At 35.8% G+C, this 21,755-nt stretch overlaps 2 protein-coding genes and 1 long non-coding RNA gene across 4 annotated transcripts; all 3 read left to right on the top strand.

The window, feature by feature from the left end:
• The first annotated feature begins 4,503 nt into the window (after nt 1-4,503).
• Nucleotides 4,504-8,098, top strand: LOC112165683. 2 transcript variants are annotated; one of them, XM_040507076.1, is made up of 10 exons: nt 4,504-4,817; nt 5,408-5,558; nt 5,636-5,909; nt 6,012-6,126; nt 6,213-6,337; nt 6,414-6,495; nt 6,587-6,716; nt 6,910-7,067; nt 7,160-7,531; nt 7,675-8,098. In XM_040507076.1, the coding sequence occupies exons 1-10, from the start codon at nt 4,804-4,806 to the stop codon at nt 7,694-7,696; spliced, it is 1,443 nt and encodes a 480-aa protein (XP_040363010.1). In that variant the 5' UTR covers nt 4,504-4,803; the 3' UTR covers nt 7,697-8,098. The 2 variants fall into 2 exon arrangements, with proteins under 2 accessions (XP_040363010.1, XP_040363009.1); XM_040507075.1 differs by having other exon boundaries at nt 4,506-4,817; nt 7,697-8,098.
• Nucleotides 8,099-8,339: 241 nt separating this feature from the next.
• On the top strand, nt 8,340-12,456 carry LOC121049510. Its single transcript, XM_040507077.1, has 7 exons — nt 8,340-8,546; nt 8,911-8,981; nt 9,159-9,275; nt 10,398-10,581; nt 11,251-11,434; nt 11,537-11,686; nt 11,852-12,456. Exons 5-7 carry the CDS (start codon nt 11,254-11,256, stop codon nt 12,439-12,441), a joined length of 921 nt encoding a protein of 306 aa, XP_040363011.1. The 5' UTR covers nt 8,340-8,546; nt 8,911-8,981; nt 9,159-9,275; nt 10,398-10,581; nt 11,251-11,253; the 3' UTR covers nt 12,442-12,456.
• A 5,345-nt stretch (nt 12,457-17,801) lies between these two features.
• On the top strand, nt 17,802-18,727 carry LOC121053139. The gene is made up of 4 exons (XR_005810885.1): nt 17,802-18,072; nt 18,145-18,260; nt 18,447-18,500; nt 18,579-18,727. It is a non-coding gene; the product is annotated as an uncharacterized LOC121053139 (long non-coding RNA).
• Nucleotides 18,728-21,755: the final 3,028 nt, after the last annotated feature.

The following is a 21,755-nucleotide window of genomic DNA, read 5'->3' as shown; positions in this document are numbered from 1 at the left end:
ACATCACATTCCCATGTACACACCCAATTGGTCTCGCGGAAACGACTACGATGGTAGTCCGAACATTGGTAATGCGCACCAATCTTCTTACATCCGCTTGGGGTGATGCGATATCGCATGCAGCCTTGCTAATTCGTCTACGACCTCCCGCCACTCAAAGTACCTATGCGTTACAGCTAGTGACTGGGTACACGTATTTTGTACTTACGCACATTTGAGTGAGCCATTTATGTGCCAATTGCGCCGCCACAGCGCTATATGATGGGTCCTTATAGACGAATGGGCAACTACGTTGGATTTGAACTTCCAACAATCGTCCGCCACTTAAATGCCCTTGCTAGGCGATCTTCTTACCGCTACATTTGCGGATGTCACTTTGATGAGACAGTCTTCCCGTCGTTAGGGGGAGATAAGAACACGAATGTTCAACAGGAACGACAGGAATTGTCGTAGTCTGTCCCCACTATGTCTCATCTTGATCCCTATTAAAGTGACGAGATCACACAAATATGCTGCAAACGTGCCTGCAAGGAATGACGTCCCTACGAGAGGACGTAAGCGCCACCCTACACGGAGGTAGGCATGGCGCCAATGCCAAAGAGAGTGGCACTCTGGCGTTACAGACCATGGCCCCAGCTATGATGCGTGGGAGGCCCGTGGGTTCGAAGGATACTTTGGCACATTCCAATCATTTGATCATCAAGACTCAAAATCCGTCTCATGAGAATCTTCCTGGTTATGGTTATCGTTGGGGGACGCCTCAACGTCAAACCCTATTCCTGAGAATATAGAGCTCTATGAAACTTACACTAGTGTACATGAGACGTGGGATAGAAACTCCATCATAATTGATGATGTAGTTACGCATTTTGTTGCGCATGAGTTTGCTGAGTTCGATGATATCGAACCACGCTCCGTTGATGAATGAATGCCAACGTAGAGAGTTTTTGGCCTAAATGGAAAGATGCGATCCAGGTTAAGATGATTCTCTAACGAAGAGGAAGGTTTTCGAGCTAGAGATGCCAACACCTCCTAACATAAAACCTGTTGACTAATGGGTCTTCGTTAGAAAGCGTGATGAGAAAAAGAGATGGTAATCTCGCCTTATGGCGCAAGGCTTCTCACAAAACACCCTGGAATCGACTACGATGAGACATATTCTCTCGTAATGGATGTCATTGCACTCCACTACCTTGTCAGTTTGGTAGTTTCCGAATAACTGAACATGCAGCTTACAAATATGGTCACTACGTATCTCTATAGGGATCTAGATACGGAATATACATGAAGGTTCATGGTGAACTTCATTTACCCAAGTCAAGTGGCTCTAGACCATGGAGCGCGTTTACAAAGAGGTTGAAACGCTCACTAAAGTGACTACTTGATTGGGAAGGGATATACCCACGCGTTTCTATGACAAGTTTCGGATTCTATCGCGGTTCATGTTGGACATGATCTTCATTAGAAGCCCTTAAAGAGTTAAGGGAAACCGCTGAACACTTGAAATCTGAGTTTGAGATGAAGGATTTTGGGAGAACACGATTATGGCTCTGTTTGGAACTTGAGCATCGTGTCGATAGATGCTTAGGCATTTTGACAAGGTCAAGCCTTCGAGCACCCCCATGATCGTCCGTAGTCTTGATCCTGAAAAGGATCATCTTCGTCGAAAGGATGATGACGAAGATGTGCTAGAGGCAAAAGTGTCTTACTTAGTACAATAGGCGCATTATTGTACTTATCTCAATGCACAAGACCGGACATCTCATATGTTGTGAACTTGTTAGCTAGATATAACTCTGCGCCAACGCGACGCCATTGGATTGGTGTAAAAGATATCTTTCGATACTTGAGATGTATGAATGATATGGGCTTGTTCTATCCCTACATAGAGAGATGATGGATTCGGACCCATCACACACCAGAAACGCCGCCAACGCTGGCCTGCGTTCTCTATCCCCATCCCAAAACGACATGTATTTTGGAAGGTTTTGCTGATGTTGGGTATCTGTCTGACCCACACAATGGTCATTCCTAATCTGGTTAAGTGTTCACCATGGGAAAAGACCGTGACACCTTGGAGGTCTACAGAATAGACCCTAGTCGCTATATCTTCGAACAATGCAGAGATCATTGCTCTTCACGAAGTGGTTCGTGAATGTATATGGATTGGATCCATAATTACTCATGTTCGAACAATTGTGGTTTGAAGTCTTCCATAGATGAGCCTACGAGCATTTAGGATAATGCTACTTGTTTTGAACAAATGAGGCAAGACTACATCAAAAGCGACAACACCAAGCATAATCAGCAACAACAGTCACTCCTCGAGATCAAAGTGAACTAGGTTCGATCTGAGGACAATGAGGCAGACTTGTTTACTAAGTCATTGTCCAATACCACGTTCGAGAAACATGTGGCAAGAATTGGCTTGCAGAATTTATCTGAACTCCCATGATCGTAGTCATCAGGGGGAGGTGCAGACATCAGGGGGAGATGTCTACATGTTCGTTTCGAATCGTGAAGGGTGTGTTGTGCTCTTTTTCCCCTTCGACCGAGGTTATTTTTGTCCCACTGGGTTTTTGTTACTCGGCAAGGTTTTTAACGAGGCAACGAGAGAAGCACCGCGTTTGGGCAACACAAGGGGGAGTGTTGAAGGAAAACCTAATTTGTGTTTAGCCCAAACTCTAGGTTACTTGACCTAGTGGTAATAGGATTTAATTAGAAGGATCTGGAATCCTAATCAATGTAGAATTACTTTCCTTGTATGATTGAGATTCTATGCATTGTAATCCTCTATATAAAGAGGCCCCTATTATCAATGAGAATACACAGCAAATTCCTCTCAAATTCAGTTTCTCTACAACAAGGTGGAGATTTTAGACAAATTTTACCTGTTATTACAGGAGGAACTAAAGAACAGATAATTCAAGCCTCATTAAATTATTCATATCTTTGGCAATCATTCAAAATATTTCATTTAACAGAAAATATGAGATTATTAAAAAAAAATTTAACTAATGAAGAGAAACGTGATATTTCAATTTTTGCAAATTGGTTATTAGAAATTGGAGAAGGTCGTACACATTCAATTGATTATGAAAATGATGAAGATACATCTTGGATTGAAATACCGAATGATATACTTATTAATGATTATAGAGACCCAATAGAAGCAATTTTTCTTGCAACTTATACAAATTTTATTAATAATTACGATAATTTTAACTATCTAAAAGAACGCGCAATAGTTACGCCTCGAAATACTATAGTTAAAGATATAAATGATTATGCTATAAATTTATTGCCAGGTAATACGACCACTTATTTAAGTTCAGACACGATTGTACAAAATTTTGGAAATAATGAAAATATTGATCTTTTATATCCTACAGAATTTTTAAATAAACTAGAATTCACTGGATTACCATCACACAAATTAATTTTGAAAATTGGAATGCCTATCATATTATTAAGAAATTTAAATCAAAGATCTGGTTTATGCAATGGTACTAGATTGATAGTTACAAAATTATTTGATCGACTAATAGAAGCAAAAATACTAACAGGAAATAATATAGGTCACAAGTTCTTTATACCAAGAATTGTGCTTACTGCTGCTGAAAATAAATGGCCATTTATTTTTAAAAGACGTCAATTTCCAATCAGACCATGTTATGCTATGACGATTAACAAAAGTCAAGGTCAATCATTAAATCAAGTAGGTATATATTTACCTGAGCCTGTTTTTACTCATGGACAACTGTATGTTGCGCTATCAAGAGTCACATCAAAAAATGGTTTAAAAATATTAATAAATAACAGCAATGATATACCAAACAAATATACTAAGAACATAGTTTATAAAGATGTTTTACAAAATTTATAAATTAAAATATACATTACATTGATCAAATTACTTTCAAAAACATCCTTGCAATTACAAAAAAAATTCAAAACGTGATAATCCCTTAAAGTTCATTAATAAATTGCCAAGGACATAATTATATCAATAACAAAATGAAGATTGACTAAATCTAAAATGAACATTGACTAAGTACATATGGTATAAAAATTTAAGTAACACCATATACCAATATATATATATATATATATATATATATTTTTTTTTTTTTTTTCCCCTTATCACACCTTTCTCTTGCATATAGTTGATTAACATATGTATACTATGACTTCATCCACATGATACAAATTTATGTACATGCAGTCCACATGATGGTAACCATGTATACAATTTATGTACACGAAGTCCACACGCTGGTAACCATGTATACAATTTATGTACATGAAGTCCACATGTGATAATAACCATGTATACAATTACGTAACAACATCCACTTCCCCTCCTTTTCAAAATCTTATGTCATACTTGGTCAAACTAAAAAGCAACGTTTTCAATTATGTTAAAAAAAAAAAAAAAAACACGATATCAGATGGAACTGGACAAAACCAAGGTGTTGAGGGTGAGATTTCAATCCGTTTGATGTCATTGATAATATCCGAGGCTCTGATACTCACATTGAGATTGAGATTGAGAGCTGCAAGTCTAGGCATCAATTTCAAGATATTGAAAATTCAAACCATCTAGAATCAGCTTGAAGCTTTCCGATCACTTTGTCTTTACTGATTCGGGTCTTGATTACAGCTTTATCCATTTTTTCTGGCAATTTACAATGTTGCCATGTACCCTAAATATATAATCTCAAGAACCAACGCCTACTTTCGGGAAGCATCGGTGAAGACCGACCTCAGCTGCTGCACTGTTGCAACATCTCTGACATCGACATGAATCCAAACAGGTACTCGATCGCTCAAGTTTCACTTTCTATTTGATCAAATGTCATCAACTTCTTTTCGTTTTCCACTACCACTGATCTGATTCTCTCTTTCAAAATCAATCAATTTCAAACTACCCTTTTGTTATTTCCAGTGTTTGATTAATATTGATATGAAATTCACTGTCTCTTTTTCCTGTAATATACCAGTATTGCCTATATTCAATTGTTAAAAACCATTCATTTTCAGAAAATTGCTCTTAAATGCTTCTTTGATTTGCTATTTCGTTTGATTTATAATCCTATTTCATATTGACATTCCTATGCCTCAGTTTTTCATCAAGGCCAATCGAAATTTATGATCATAACTTGGTCTTCAATATATAATTGTGCATAGAGGCTGATGCTGAAGAAAGAAAAAGAAAAGGAAATCTTTTTGTGACAAAATCACAAAACAGTTTATTTTTACTCATTTTGAGATTTTCAAATAAACCTTTTCTTATTCATCGAATAAAGTTTCTACAATTGAAACCAAACAAAATAAAGTTATATGTAGTTTATGAAAACAATTTTTAAAATTATTATCTAAATATAATATATGCTATTACTTGCAGCTGCCAGAACTACATGGATGTCTTCATTCATGAAATGGAACCTTACAAATCAGAATACAAGATCAGAGTTCGTATATCGAGAGTGTGGAGAGCTAAGAAATATAATACTAACAAGGATGATGGTCTCCACTCTGTCTTGATTGATGAAAAGGTAATTTTCTCACAAACAATTAATTATCAGTCCAATTATTTGCACACTTATACATATTTTTCTCCTATGTAATACAGGGTGACGCTATTCATGCAATTATCAATGAATCTGACTACCCTTTAGTTCACAAAAAAATCCAACAAGGCAAGGTTTATGACATTCACAAGTTCTTCACACGAAAAAATCAGGAAAACTTCAAGATTCTTGATCATCAGAGTCAAGTCCGTTTCAATGCAATGACTATCTTTGAAGCAGTTGAAGGAAATTGCCCAGAAATTCCAGAGCAACGATTCTATTTAGTAGAATTTGATCAACTCAAAGCACGCATGAATGATAATACAATTCTAACAGGTAAATGTACACATTGTAAATAAACAATGCTTCCTCATTATACTTTACCTTATAACTTTGATTAATCGCTTTTTTTTATTTTTTATTTTTGTTAAATGCAAGATCTGTACGGTTGTTTGAAGTCAATTGTACCACCACATGAGACAACTGTCAAGCATAAAGAATCAAAATGTGAAAGACAAGAGTCAAAATGTGAGATCCATTTGCAGAATTTAAAGTAAACTTTTTACACACTATTAAACATTAAGTACAGTATATGATCCAATTGAGATTTAAAACTAACTTCCTAAACATAAAATGCAGAAGAGAGGACTTGAGAATTACACTCTGGGGCAATACTGCTAGACAAGTTGACATGGAAACAATTAGAAAAACTTCTCCACCAGTGCTGATGGCATTAACCAGTTTAAAAATCAAAGAGTACCTGGGTAAGTGTCCTTCAAAAATTCATCAATTATTTCATCATGACTAACAACTATAACTAATTATTTTTGTAACTAGCAGACAAACCTGCTCCATCAAATACAAGCAACACCTGTATTTTCATCAATCCATATATCCCAGAGACAAACAAGTACAGGCTTCAGTAAGTTCCTTCATTATTAGAAAACCATCATTTTACCAAAAAGGAAAGAAAAAAATATCAATAGTTTCATCACATACCTAAAAATTTGTAGGTTCTCAAAACTGGTTGATAGAGTGCAAATACTTCCAACCCCATTCAAACAGCCAACATCAGAAGAAATCCAGGAAACCGATATGAAAACAGTGACTGAATTGAACATATTGGATCCATTGTCATACAAGGTATAAAATCCAATTTTGTTTCCAACTACACATTATAAAGTGTAAGTATTTGAAATTTAAATAATTTATTCTGTAAATTGTTTTACTTTGTAAATTATAGATTCATTATGTTACTTTGGCCCTAATTTATAAATAGTGACTCATTATGCTACGTTGTAAATGATTCATGCCCCTTTTTATTTTTCAATTCCAGGAACAAATGGTGTATTGCAATGGTTCAATTTCCAGATTTGCAACACATGACGGTTGGTGGTATAAAGGCTGTCCTCGCTGTTATCGAGAATTAAAAGAACAAGAGCATGACAATCAACTCGGCTGCTCACTTCATGGGAAACAAGAAATTCTTCCTTGGTAAACACTATAAAAAATTATATTTTGAGGACAAATTTTATATTATGTAAAAAAACAAAATAACAACACTAAAGTCTCTTCTTTATATACAGTTTCAGAGTCTACATGACTATCACAGATGATCAAAATGACGCAGCGGTTATCATAATGGGAAAACCAGCAGAGCAACTGTTTGGAAGTAGTTGCAAAGATTTGGTCAGCAAAAGATCATACCCAACAGAAGCAACATTACCAGAAGAGATAGAGAAAACAAGAGGCCAAAAGTTCCTTTTTCAGCTCAAGATAAAGGATGATGGTGAGCTAATAATCAAAGATATCTTCCCACATATGGAGTCCTCTGTAGCACCTTTTGAAAACGACCCAGCAACTATGACACCAGATCCTGTTCCTTTTCAAAAAAGGAGAGCTGCTGGGACAAGTAAAAAAGGATTATTCATATCTGAACCCAACAAGAAATCTAGAAGGTAAATAGTACTGATCTGAATATTTTCACTCTTTTTAATTTTTTTTTATGTGGAAAATACCATTCTAATTTTTATCACATTCATTAATACACATACTATATAATTCATTTTAATGAATCGATTCTTATCAATATTTAAAACAGTACTATATTTTATTTACTCTAGAGTGAAGGAGAAGCAGAGGAACATGAAACCACATCATCGTCATCAGCTGAAAACAAAAAAACTGTTTGATCCAGGATAACTATGGTGTACAGTTTTTTGATGAAGTAATCGATTTTGTGTAGCTGCAATGACAAGTACAGTTGGAACCACAGCTGTTTTTGAACAAGCTCCACAATCTTACAAAATTGCAGCAACGATCTTTTTGCAAAGCTGCAACTCTAATAGCTAATCTAACTATGCAGCTACCTTTTTTGTAAAGCGGCATCTGAAATGCCTAACATTGTTGTGCAGCAAGCAATTTTTGGATGAATTTTGGTGTAACAAATGTGGAATAGACGTGTGCTCTTTTATCAAATGAATATAATGTAACAGTTCTTCCTCCATATGTCACTGTTTTCTTCATTACTATGCTTCATGGTTTTGATTAAAATTTTTGTCACAATTAACTTCCAATTCATAAAGATCTCAAACTTCTTTTCTATGTAAACAATTCACTAACAATCTTAACTCCCGCAGCAAAGCGCGGGCAATGATTCCTAGTAACTATACTAAAACGCAAACCATGTGAGGACAAACAAAATGAACAATTGCCGGACCTTTTTGCCCTTCTTTGTTTATAGGATTTGCATAGTCCACCTGTTGCTTTGCTGAGATGCCACCACTCATCCATTTGTCGCATGTCTTCGTTTCAGCAGAAATAGATGAGCAGAAACAGATACTCCGAGAGAGATAGAAAGGTGTTTGTTTGAGAACTTTGGGTTGTTTGCATGATCTGTGAAGAAAGGGGGAGGGCGGTCGGATTTGTAGTTCCCTGTATTTGCAGTTGTTTCCAGTTTGATTTGTGGTTTGGGTGAGTGGTTTTTGTGATTGGTGTGTTGTTTTTCTGTTTTTGTTTTTGTGGGTGTTCGATCTATGGTTGAAATCATGGTGAGTGTTCGATCTATGGTGTTCAGTTGGTAATTTGGATTTGGTTTGTAAGGTTGAGTTATTCATGGGTTTGATAAATTAAGGGCTCGGTTTGGCTGCAAATTCTCTCTGTGGGTTTTTGGTTCTTTCCGATTTCTCTTGCAATTTCAAATTTAAACCTAAAGTCTTGCAATACAGAAGGAGATTGTAACCCTTGCTTTATTATGTTCAATTCATGCCAAATCTGGGGTGTGTTTTTGCTCTATTTTATGTTGTTTTGAAGTTTCTCTATTTTCCATTATTTGCAGTCTTTATAAAGGCTTAGGCACTGCGGTGAAAGAGAGAAGAGGGAAAATCAGTTTGTGTTTCCTTTGTAAAGGTACATACCAAGATTAGATCAAGTTGAACATCTTTATTTCATTAATAAAAATTGAACGTATAAATATACTAGCTTTTCTGTTCTTATTATCATCTGTTGTCTACTTTCAATTTCTGCTAAAAACACTTCAATTCTGTACTTAATAATCAATCCTTTTTTTTCCCTCTGTAAATGCAGATTTCAGTTATTTATGATTACTGTCTTCCTCAGATCCTAGAATTCATGATTGAAATGGAATTCATCTAAAGAAAAGTCAGCGAAATACATGCAGGTTCCAGATTTTGATAACAGCAGGTATTTCAATCATGAATAGATTCGGCAAAGAATACCTCCTTTTGCTATCTAGACGTTTGTTGAATTTAGCATGAGGATTGTTAGCACAGTAAACGTAATGAAGTTTGTCCGTCTTTAATTGAGGGTTTAGTAGGCTACATTTTTGATTGTGTTATAAGTGATGAATAATAGTTGGAATAGTGATAGTGTGATACTAGATCTCTTTTTGTGTTTGAGGTAGAGGTGTGGATGTATGAATCAAAGTTGAAATATGGACCAGCCCAGCTCACCTGTACAACAAGGGATCTCAGTAGATTCTACACCTTGAAAAGCCTACTTCTCTCAATTGTGCATAAGGAGACGTTCTGCTTATTCTTTTTTGTTTTTGGAGTTAGGGTAGGATAGAGTAAATGGAGAAAAGCATGTTTGACAACTGTAGTTTTTGTTAATGCATGACCTGCTACTGTTGTCCAAAGACTGCAGCAGAATCCTTTTTGCAGTGTCCGTAGAAATAGTTTGTTCTCCTTTTCTATGTAAGTATTGTATTAATATATGCCTCCAAGATAAAGCAAAAACTTATTCTTTATTACGAAGAAGATCATTGAAGTGATATAAGAATGCAGATTTCTGTTTGAGATGGTGCTGCAGCAAATGTAGCTTTATATATATACCATAGCTTATTTTGTTCTCTTCTGTTTTTTCATCTATTTGTGCAGCTTAGTGATCTGGTGAAACATGTCTGAGCTGACATCTCTCTTATGAGATATTGTTTGAATTAATTGATTGTTTATTAGTTGAGAGAATGATAGAGGAAAACAAGACATAGATTATAATGCTCGCTTAAAGTCACTATATGAACCCTGTATTGTCAATCAAGGTTCTGTGATAAGTTGTGAAAAGGATTATGTGTGTGCATCTTTTCTTTTTGTTTTTTTTTCCTTTAATTTATGATTAAGAGATCCAGGAATTTATGTGGAAAGGGGCCTAATTCATGTTACTTAATTCAATGAATATGTTCTTTTTCTTTTTTTCACACAGCACTAGCATAACTAGGGGTGATTTTTTAACAATCTCTTGATTTTTCTTGCTGACTTTCTTTATTATTATTGTATGCTGATCATTTTCACAATCATTTGATTGTAGCTTAAACGTGGTGATTTGGATGGAGTAAGGAAAGAGCAACAAGCAGTTAGGTCCAAAATTCAGCAACTTGATGATGCAATTAAGGTCGTAGATAAGCAAATGGGATGAGCTGAAAACTGTAACTGATAAGAGGGATCAAGCACAACAGAGCATTTTTACCTTTAGGCAGCAGCTTGATTAGCAAGTAAGTGAACATGAATTCTGCTGCAACATCTTTCTCTTTTTGTTTCACTTTAATTAGGTCTGCATCGATTAAGTTTTCATATCGATCACTGATCAATATGTCTCATGTAAGATGGTTTGTGAAAGGAACTAAACCTGAGCCAACATGCATGTATGCATTCTTCCACACAACTATTAGGACTAATATCATAAGCTTCAAGAACTTCAAACATTCATCCAGATTCCACTTGACATAGTTTATACTGACACTTTTGAAATAGAATTAAAATAAACGAAAATAAATCATTTTATTTGATTTAGTATGTTGTAGTCCAAAACAAGAAACAAAATGCAAATCTTTTGAACTTTGCATTTCTGATCAGTTTTATTTCTCTATCTATCTCATTTGTTATTTCTCAAACAATGAAATGTGATTAGTGTGGTTAGGCTCTTATAATATGTGCATTATTTCTGTTAAAGTTCAATTCGTAAATTCATTTACTTTTACAGCTGATGAATAATAGAAAACAAGTAGAGGCAGTTAATATGAATATAATTTTAAACAGTTATTTGCTGTTTTTTCTTAAGTTGCTAATGACCTATACAGTTGATTTTCTCCTTCTTTTTTTTTTTGGTTATTTATTTGTTTATTGTATTTTCTATTTGTAATGGTCTTTCGATTTCATACTAGGATATGTCTGCTGAAACAAGGGACAACGTTGAAAACCAATTGTGGTCCGAAAACCAAGATAGTGGCAGCATCCATTCATTTTATGATATTGCTGCTAATCCATTTGACAAACAAGCATCAGGATCAAAATCTGATAAGAGAAGGCGATTTATGTTAGAGGGTTCCATTGATAGCAGTATTCAAGGTCATCGCTTTATGTTTTGTGTTTTAATAGTGCTGCTCCAAATATCTTTTGAATTTATCATTCATATCAAATTCTTATTGTGAAATGGTTTGTTGTATGTAGTGAGAGCATCGCTACTAAAATTAGACAAGAGGAAGCAGTTAATATCACAGGGTGGAGTTGATAATGGGTGCATGAACAATTTACTTGGATGTGAGTTGCAAGCTGGGACAAGTAAAATTGGCCAAACCTCATATCAAAAAAGTATTCAAGGTTCAAATTTATCAGATACTTATATGCTTATCACAGTCTACATAGCAGCTATATTTTTATATGTTTATCAAAGTATCAGTCATATGTTTATATGTTTATCATTTCTGTACCGTATATATATATAGCAGATGTTTGATGAAAGTAAGCATGTGTTTTTTGTGGTAGGGACTGTGCATGATTACAGAGATGTTGGGGACATGATATATTGTTGTTGTTATTGCAACGCACTGTTCTGGAGAAATGAATCAAAGAAACAGAGGAGCAAGAATAAACCGCCAATTTTTACACATTGCTGCCAAGAGGGCAAGATATGCCTGCCACCAGAGCCTGACACTCCGGAATTTCTAAATAAGTTATTGGATCCTTCAAAGAATTCATTGTTTAGAGCTAATATTTGTGTTTACAACTCAATGTTCAGTTTCACTTCTATGGGTGGAAAAGTTGATCATTCTGTTAATAATGGTTCCGGACCTTATGTCTTTCGAATTAGTGGTCAAGTATGCAATTTAATGGGATCTTTATTACCACCTGATGGTGAATGCCTAAAATTTGCTCAACTATACATTTATGACACTTGCAATGAAGTCCTAAATCGAATGAGAGCAGCTGATTCTGAAATGACAAATGATAAGCTTGACCCAAACATTGTCTGCAAACTGACCATGATGTTTAACGAAATCAATGAAGTAGCCAAGTACTTTCAAAATATTAAGACTATGTATGAAGCTAATGCGTTTAGCATCTGTAGCCTTTAACATCTGCCTATAATGTGGTTTTGATGTAATATATCTATAACGTAGAACAATGTGTTTCAATGTAATATATCTATAACGTAGAACAATGTGTTTCAATGTAATATATCTAGAACAATGTGTAATATAGTTTTACTACATGTAATATATCTAGAACATAGTTTCGATGTAAATTTAACCATATCAATAGTATACCCGCAGCACCGCGCGGGCCTTCTGCCTAGTATAATTATATATGCATGTGCAGCACTACAACCCATAGAAATTTTTTTTTTTTTCGATAACAACCAATAGCATGATTCATTCACCATTAATCAATCTTGTTCACATGTCCCTTTCACCTTCTTCTTCTTCTGATGACGTCCAAGCATGGCTCACTGTTCTTCTTTGTTAATTTCTCTCATATGCCCCACACTCTTCTTTCCTGATGATGCCGAAGCCCTTTTTTTGTTTTTTTTCGTACCGTACAGTTCTGAAAATTGTTCTAAATATATATTTGAGAGAATTCCACAAATGGTCACTCAACTATGACTCATTCGATACTTTGGTCACTGAAGTTTCAAATATATCACTCTGGTCACTCAACTATTATACTATCAATCACTTAAGTCACCCAAAGAGTATTTTTTATATTTTTTATATTTTTTTTTATGAAAAAATTAACAAAGTGACTTAAGTGATTGACAGTGTAATAGTTGAGTGACTTAAGTGATTGACAGTGTAATAGTTGAGTGACTAAAGTGATATATTTGAAACTTGAGTGACCAAACTGTCGAATGAGTCATAATTGAGTGATCATTTGTGAAAATTTTCCTATATATTTTACTTTCTTTTCAAGACTTTTGTGATAATTGAAGAAATCCATTCCTACTTTCTCTACTTACTGACAAGATTTGCTGCTTCTGGTGTATTTGCTTCTCCTGAAACCTTGATTTGACACGAGCTGTTGGCAATGGCGGAGGAGGTTTGTTGGTCTTCCTCTATTAATTAGTCTTTATTTTAATACTACTTCTTTTATATGTTTATCCAATCATCCATGTTCCACCTTCTGATATAATAGAGACATATATGCACCATGCCCTGACAATATGAACATATTCACATATATGCATGTGCCTTGACGTCATTGCCCTTTTTTTTTTTTTTGGAAGCAACTGCAATATACCATAAGATCTTGCATCACTTTGTTTACAATATTCTTTTGATGATGGTTCGGTAGTTTGCCACAATCAGTGGCCTAATTAAACTAAGAAAACCCAGTCCGTAGAACACGCAAAAAGTTCAAATTAAAATCTGTGTAGTTGCTTGGGGAAAAACTGTACAATGGAAAATGCATGTCTTCACTCTTTTTCATGACGTCACCCTTTTTTATATGTATTTCAATATATATATATATATATATATAGGATTTTGGTGACAATTGAAGAACGCAGACGACCTAAATGCTTAGATTTTTCCCCTTCTTGATCGTGGGAAAATCTACTCAAAGCAGTTTAGGCTTTGTGTGTCTGTTGACGTCAAGGAGAAAAACGTGAACTTCCTAAGCGTTTAGATTCCTCCACCTTTGCTTCTGGTAGGGTCCACTAAAAGCGGTTAGACTTTACGCATTTGGTGACTCGCAAAGATAAGAACGCGAACGTCCTAAGCGCTTAGATTCCTCTATTTTTGTGCGTGGTAGGGTCCACTGAAAGTGGTTAGGCTTTGCGTACATCGTCAGACATTCACAATCGCGCTTCTTATCCTTTTGTGGCCATGGCTTTTTCCAAGTGCTTCAAGAAAGGGACAGTCACCATCCTCGAGGATCCAGAGGACACTCAAAGTGATGACACTACTCTGCAGGTGTATCGATCGTTGACTGGGCCTCAAGCAATCGATGTACCTCCTTATGACCCTTCAGCTCACATCCTCTAGTGGACTCATGTAGCACCTCGCCAACTAGACAAACAGAGATCTGGCCACGACAAACAGACCTCAAATGTGTTGCTGTTGAAGTCTTCGCATCACGATTAGAACAACCCTCAGGTCCCATTCATGCTTCTCAGCGATCGTATACGCAATGGTTCAGTGCAGTGGAGCAGTGCATTTCGAGCAAATGAGGGCTTCTCTTACACAGAGTTCTACTGGGAATGGGTAGACGATATTTAAGTAGGAATGGCAAGCTTACTTGGGAGGCCAGTCTCTATCGAGCGATAGCCTCACTGTTCAGCTATGACCGTCTTGCACCTGTCATATGGGCTTTCTGTGAGTATTGGTGTTCTACGACGAATACCCTCCACACTTCTAGGGGAGAAATGTCCATCTTCCTTTGGGATTTGGACCAACTTGGAGGTTTGCCCGTTGCCGGACGATTTTATGATGAGGTTATTCCAATTGTTGAAGAGCTTTCTGCAACAAGCAAAGGGAGTCAACATATCCGTTATTTGTTTCTCGCCTACCATAAGCTCTGCAAGGAAGGTCAAGCGCAGAAAGTGAAGATAACACACTACAATAGAAAGTCTTTTTGGCGACCAAGTTTTTTGCGAGGAATTTATTTTCCTCAATATATGTTACTTTTTACGAGGAATGTTTGGGCTCCTCACTAAATACTACTAGGTTTTCTACGAGGAATATATTTTCCTCACTATTTATCACTTTCTACGACGAATATTTCAGTTCATCACTAAATGTGATCATAAGTTGGTCTCAAAAAGTGTCATGTTATTAGCGAGGAAATATGAGACTTGGGTGATGAATTTTTTCATCGCTAAAACGACATTCAGCGAGGAATTAACAATTTTGTCGTTAATTTTTTGGCGGAAAATTGTGTAAGACTCGCCAAATTCAATGGCGATAAAACTATAGTTTTCTTGCTAAAAGTCCATATTCTACGAGGAACTATTTCCTCTTTAAAATAAGCGATTAGCGAGGAAATAACATTTTTCTCATTATTAGTTTGGCAGAAAATTGTACAAGACCCGCCAAATTCAACGGTGACAAAACTATGATTTCCTTGCTAAAAGTTTGTATTCTATGAGGAATCGTTTCCACGTTAAAAAAAGCGATTAGCGAGGAAATAACACTTTTCTCATTATTAGTTTGACGGAAAATTGTACAAGACCTGCCAAATTCAATAGCGTCAAAAGTAGAATTTCCTCGCTAAAAGTCTGTGTTCTGCAAGGAACCATTTCCTCTTTAAAAGAAGCGATTAGCGAGGAAATAACACTTTTCTCATTATTAGTTTGGCGGAAAATTGTGTAAAACCCGTCAAATTTAATGGCGACAAAATTAGTGTTTCCTAGCTAAAAATTAGTATTTAGCGAAGAAAAATTTACTCACAAAAAAATGCAATTAGCGAGGAACTAAATAACTTGTCACTAAAGTTTTGGGAGAAAGTTTTCTCGAACCTGCCAAGTTTAATAGCGATGAACTAAGTCTTCCTCGCTAAAAGTCATCACAAAAACTAAACTTTATGATATTTTTGTATTTTTTGAAAAAAAAAAAATAGTCAATGTATTTTTTTATTATTTTATGGGTGACTAATTAATTAACCAGAGTGAAAGCCAAGGTAATTGACATTACTTAAAGTTTTGCTTTATTTGCTATGTCTAGAGGTCAGGTCGTAGCTATTGTAATTATTCTTTTGGATTTTTTTTTTCAAAACTATTTTTAACTAAATTACAATAATCGTATTAACAACACTTTCTCATCTGAATATCTCAATTGAATTTTTGCAGCCTGACCTCTATATCTATATCTATTAAGGGATTTATTTTTTTAGTCATTTTAAACAGTGTTACCTAGATCATGGGTCGTTGCGGAATGGGTACGCGGTACGCCAGTCTCTATGGAACGCGGTATGCTAAGATATATTAAGTAAATTTTTAATTAAAAATAAATTCCATATGATAAATATAATTATAAAAAAATAATAAATAGATACCACACTATAAATAAATATTAGGATCTCTAATCATAATTCTAATAGCCTATTTGGAAACATAACTTTTTCACGTAAATATCCCTTATGCATATACTATGAAAACCCCATAAGTTTGAAAGGGTAAAGACGTAAAAGTAGATATTAGAAATAATAAGTAATTATGTTATAAATCTTTTAGATATTATCATTTTTTTTTCTTATCGGATAGTCATTATCTTCTTCACAAAAAGGAAACGAAGATGAACAGCCCAACCAATCTGCTGTAGACGTCTTGAAGTCTAGAAACAAGTGCACCAGACCTAATGCAGAAGATGAGACTGCGAACCGAGCGATCCCGGCATCTCTGATTTTAAAAGAGCCCTTGTGAGACCCACTTTTCGATCACATATCAGCATCTCGACCGTTCAGTTTTTAGGTTCCAATTTGTAGATCACTTTTGCAAATTTTTCAGCTAAATTGATGACCGTTAAGGTATCGAACTAGATTAAATCAATGGAATGAACCAAATCTATCAAACCTAAACCATTCATGGTTATAATTGTAAATCACAATTATGAATACCCAAATGATCATCAATTTGATTTGAAATTTGCAGAATTGATCTACTCATAGAGGCCTTAAAACTGAACGGTGGAGATAGCGATATATGACCAGAAAGTTGGTCTAATAAGCTATCCCTTAAAATGACCTAAAAAAAATATCCTTCACTAGAATGACGCTGACATATATATGACTTTTATTCTCCGTTTGTTTGTCATTGATCTTGTGTCCACTCTGTATACATGACATCTTCACATGTCAAGGAAATATGTATGGGACCACTATTATTTGACACCGTCTTTTTAGGGCACCTCGCATTTGGTTAAGGTGTAGAAATTGAAAAAAAATAAGTCAATAGACACTTTATTCTATATTAACCGTTACCACATCATGATAATGAATAGTTGAATGGTTTTGGATTGAGTTGAAATTTTGCATGGTTGATCAAGGAGTGGTGTCCTATATACAAGTTAAGTGGTTTGGATTATCGAAATATGATTGCACAGTGGGTCACACTCTAGAAGCTACAAACTGTGTAATAAAACTTTGACAATCTTAACCGTTCAAGATTGAGATCTTCAAACATATATTACATATGCAAAACATTTAGATCTTTATACATAGATTGTATATGAATTTTTTTTTAAACCAAAAATCATTTAATTAGCCATTATTATGACATAAGCCTTAAAACCATAAAACCTAACCCTTAATCCCTAATCCCTAATCCCTAAACCCTAAACTTATATTATCGAGGTACGAAAAAAATCAGAGGAAGGCGGGTTTTGAAAAATAAAAATAAAAAGCGGGACAGTTGTAAGTTCAAGCGGCAACATAAAAATAAAAATGCGCACAAAGGCACAAAAAGAAAAATCAATTAAAAAAAAAACCTAAAGGTTCAGCATCAAAAGGGTCTGAGTGCTCGGCTGGGGTTTGGGGGCAAACGAAAAATGGACTGCATGGCGGCTTCCTGACAACGATCGGGTGGGCGAGCTCAATCAACCAAAGCTGCAAAGTTCAATTTTGTGGGCAATTTCTTAATCTGCAGATTACGAAGCTTATATTGAAGAATCTTGGATGGATTCCGATCCTTCAAATTTTCGCTGGATTTGCTCCATCATTGGAGAACCGATCTGGTATTGACTTGTTGGCTTCACGTTAGTCCCTCCCTTCAGGTATATCTGTCACTTTAACTTTTTATTAGGTTATCTATACAACACACCAACAAATTCAATGTTATGGAGTAGACAATAATCTTTAAGCAAGGAGAAAGATATGCCTCGATTCAATTAGTTGCAGTATTGATTTGCCAAACATGGTTTCGATCGATGTCACCAAATCTTGCCTTTATTCAATTAGCCAGGTACGTCCCTTTTTGGATGATCTTTCAATTCAATTCAATTATGTTTCTGTTCTGTATTTCAATAGGTGACAAGTTCTTTAGCTCTATTTCTGACGAGTTCGAATACGTCAGCCACATCAATAGACTAATGGGTTTTCTAACTTTCTTATTCAATTGACTCTGTTACTCACTCTTATTGTTGATAAGTGTTGAAGTTGGAGCTTCTTAAGAAGAACCAAAACATGGTTTTCAATTCATGAGGTATAAAACACAATATCCTTGAGCAATTCCGTTGTTGGTATTCTCAATCTCAATTGACTTTATAATGCTCTGTGATAGAATGTTAAGCTCACCATTGAGATTGGGGACACGAGAAAGATGAGTGCAAAGCGACTCCTTGGCATCAAAGACCCTGATGCTCCCACCAGGGAAGAGTTGGCTGCTGTTCTTGAAGAAGTCCCTTCTTTTAAGTTCCTATGCATAATGCTCACTGTAAGTGAATTTCAAATGCCATGATTCATGAAATTACCATCTTGGATTACAATATTGACATTACATGTCACCGTATTGTCGTTTATTCAAACAAAGATTCCATGAGTGCAATGAACCTAGCAAATATCAAATGGTGGTTGGAATCTTAAATTCAAACAAGGTCTTTGCCTCGATACAAAGTAGTATATACCAATTTTGTAGGTGAGATTGAAATTTTAGATTGGAATGGTTCTGGATTGTTTTGTTTAATATGATTCCCATGGTACTTGTATGAATAATGTCGCATGCAAGGTCTCCAGTACTATACTCTTTGTTTCAATATTAAATCATTTAAGTATGTAGACTCTGTTTTGCATTTTTTTTTTTTTTTACAGATGTTTTAACTGAAAAGACTCATAATTTGAGCTTCTTGTTGGATTTCAGTGCAATGGTTTAGGGAAGGGCATACAAGGAGCGATCTAGGTTTGATTGTCAAGTATGCATGTCTACAGATGCATTTAGATTCCAGTATGGCTATTAGAGTTCCTACCAGTAAGGTTACTAGAGTTCTGATTCATGGACGTGAATTCTTATTCTATATGTCTTTTATTTCTTTGTTTTGGTAGCCTAGTGTAATTAAAGACACATTAAATGGTTTATATGCTTCATGATTTAGTACTAATCTATTCCTGGATATGAAAGATTTATTGATTGATAGTTTTGATTTGTTAGATGTGTTCGATATATTGAATGTGGTGTTGAAGTTTTGGTTTTGCTCATAGTTTGTTGGTTGATATCGATTTATGTTATTTGCACTCGAACCAAATATCAAACATTTTCAGGTTTTCTTGATATTTGGCACTCCAATCAGATCTTTGCCAATGAGTCACTTGAATATTACAAAAACTGTGCAGGCATGCTGTAAAGGTAATTTATGACAATTGTATGGTAAGCACTATATGACAATTATATGTGAAGCACTATATGTTATATCCTCACCTCTACTAAACATTGCAGGTACAGGACATGAAGTTTAATTTTCCATTTTGAAGAGCCTTGTGTATAATGTGAAGGATGTGTGAGGCTTGTCTTGTTAAGCTTTCTTGAATAAGAGCAAAACCTGCTACTATGTGCTTTTGCCTTTGAAATATAGGTTTGGATCTTTTCCTTCAAGTCTGTGTGAATAATGAACTACCAAGAGAGTTTTGTATTGTAAACCATATGTAAACCATGTTTACTGCAATATAAGTTTCTTCTATTCCAAAATCCTTGTTATGTTCTTTTATTTCTCTTATTAATTTGTTTATTGTTTAACTAGTCTTGAATAAGAATCTTTTGTGGAATAAAATAATATGTACCGCCCACAGACCATGTCGTAATAAGTAGACAACCGCAACAAAAAGAACATTTCTTCGCTATAGACTAAAATTAATAATGACAAAAGTAAATTCCTCACTGTAGACGTTAGATCCTACATTGACGAAAAAAACATTCCTCGTTATTGATTATCATTAGTGAGAAAACTTTTTCTCACTGAAAGGACATATATTGCGAAGAACAAGGACACCACCAGGGACAAACCTATCCAACATGACAGATCCCCACGAGAGCGACAAGGTTACAACGACAAAAGGGATGAGCAATACAGGAAAAGCCCTAAGAAGCCAAAGTACAACTCCTCCAACAGTCGGCATCGTGATGCGCCATACGGCGGCACCTGACACAAGGAGAACCAGAGATTCGAGGCACCTCGATAGGAGATTTACACCACACTTACAACTTCATATGAAGAAATTTAGAATAACCACAAAGACATCATCCCACGACCACCGCGGCGCAATCCTGGCCAGACCAAACCACGAGACAACAACAAATACTATACATACCACGAGGAAGCCGGCCACCCCACCAATATTTGCTGGGCACTGAAAAAGGCCATTGAGCACCTCATTTAGAGCGGCCAGCTCTCACAGTATTATACTCCTACAACGGGAGCCAATGCCATCGAAGTCTACAAACAGATCCTAACGATACATGGAGGCGCCTCAAGAGCACCCGAGACTCATCATGCACAGAAGCGTCAATGTCCTTGGGGCCAGGAAGTATTGGGACTCAGCCATGGCTGCCACACCCCGCAGGTGGAGTGGGACTCGATTGCTTTTAGTCGCAACGAGGACACCATAAAGAAGCTATAGATATGAGGATGTAATTAAGGAATTTGACTTCAGGCATGCTATAGACATGAGGATGAATTTGCCCAATTTCTGTAGAAACTGGCAATGATGCACTGATGTCGACTTCAATAACAGTGGATAAGAAAGAGTTATGGAGAGGATTTGCTTGATGTGCTACTTTGAAAATGCGATTTGAAATCTCTTCTTCTTCTTCTACCTAGATCCCTCTACTCTCATCGTGCTCTCTCTCTCTCTCTCTCTCTCTCTCTCTCTTTTTGTCTCTGTTGAAGAGATGGGGTGATGTCTACAGTGGTAAGGAATCTTTATGCATTTTACGGTGCTAACCCTCCTTGTTATCTTCCACATCAGTCAAACCATGGGCGATTTCAGAAGTTAAAAAAAGACGCCAACAGTAAAGTCAGCTTCACTTTTTCTTTTTCTTTTTTACAAAATAATTATATGGATTTCATTAATATGGTAAAGCCAGAATGACTATTACATATCCTTCAGCTACCATGTACAGATAGTCAAGAAGTTATGATGCAAATACACACCACGATGATACATAGGCTAGATCATTCACTCAACATGTCATGCTCACTTATTCTAGTGAACCTATTTACTATGAAACAAAGCATAGTAATAGGCAACATACCCTAAAGGCTACACTTTTCCTTACCCTTCGAGCTAGGGGTAGCTTGCTTTCCCGAGTGAAGATAGGAAAGCACATCTTCTGCAGATACATGTTTCTTAGTCTTGAGAGGATTCTTGTTTCTGGACCCTAATGGTCTTCCCCGTTTCTTCTTGATAGTGGAGTTATGGGAGACATCTCCCTTAGGCATCATGACTTCTGCAGGAACAAGCATTCCAC

Source organism: Rosa chinensis, chromosome 5 (genome assembly GCF_002994745.2).
Source record: "Rosa chinensis cultivar Old Blush chromosome 5, RchiOBHm-V2, whole genome shotgun sequence".
Lineage (NCBI taxonomy): Eukaryota > Viridiplantae > Streptophyta > Magnoliopsida > Rosales > Rosaceae > Rosa > Rosa chinensis.
Note: the sequence above shows the minus strand (reverse complement) of the source record. Positions and strands in the feature narration are given on the sequence as shown.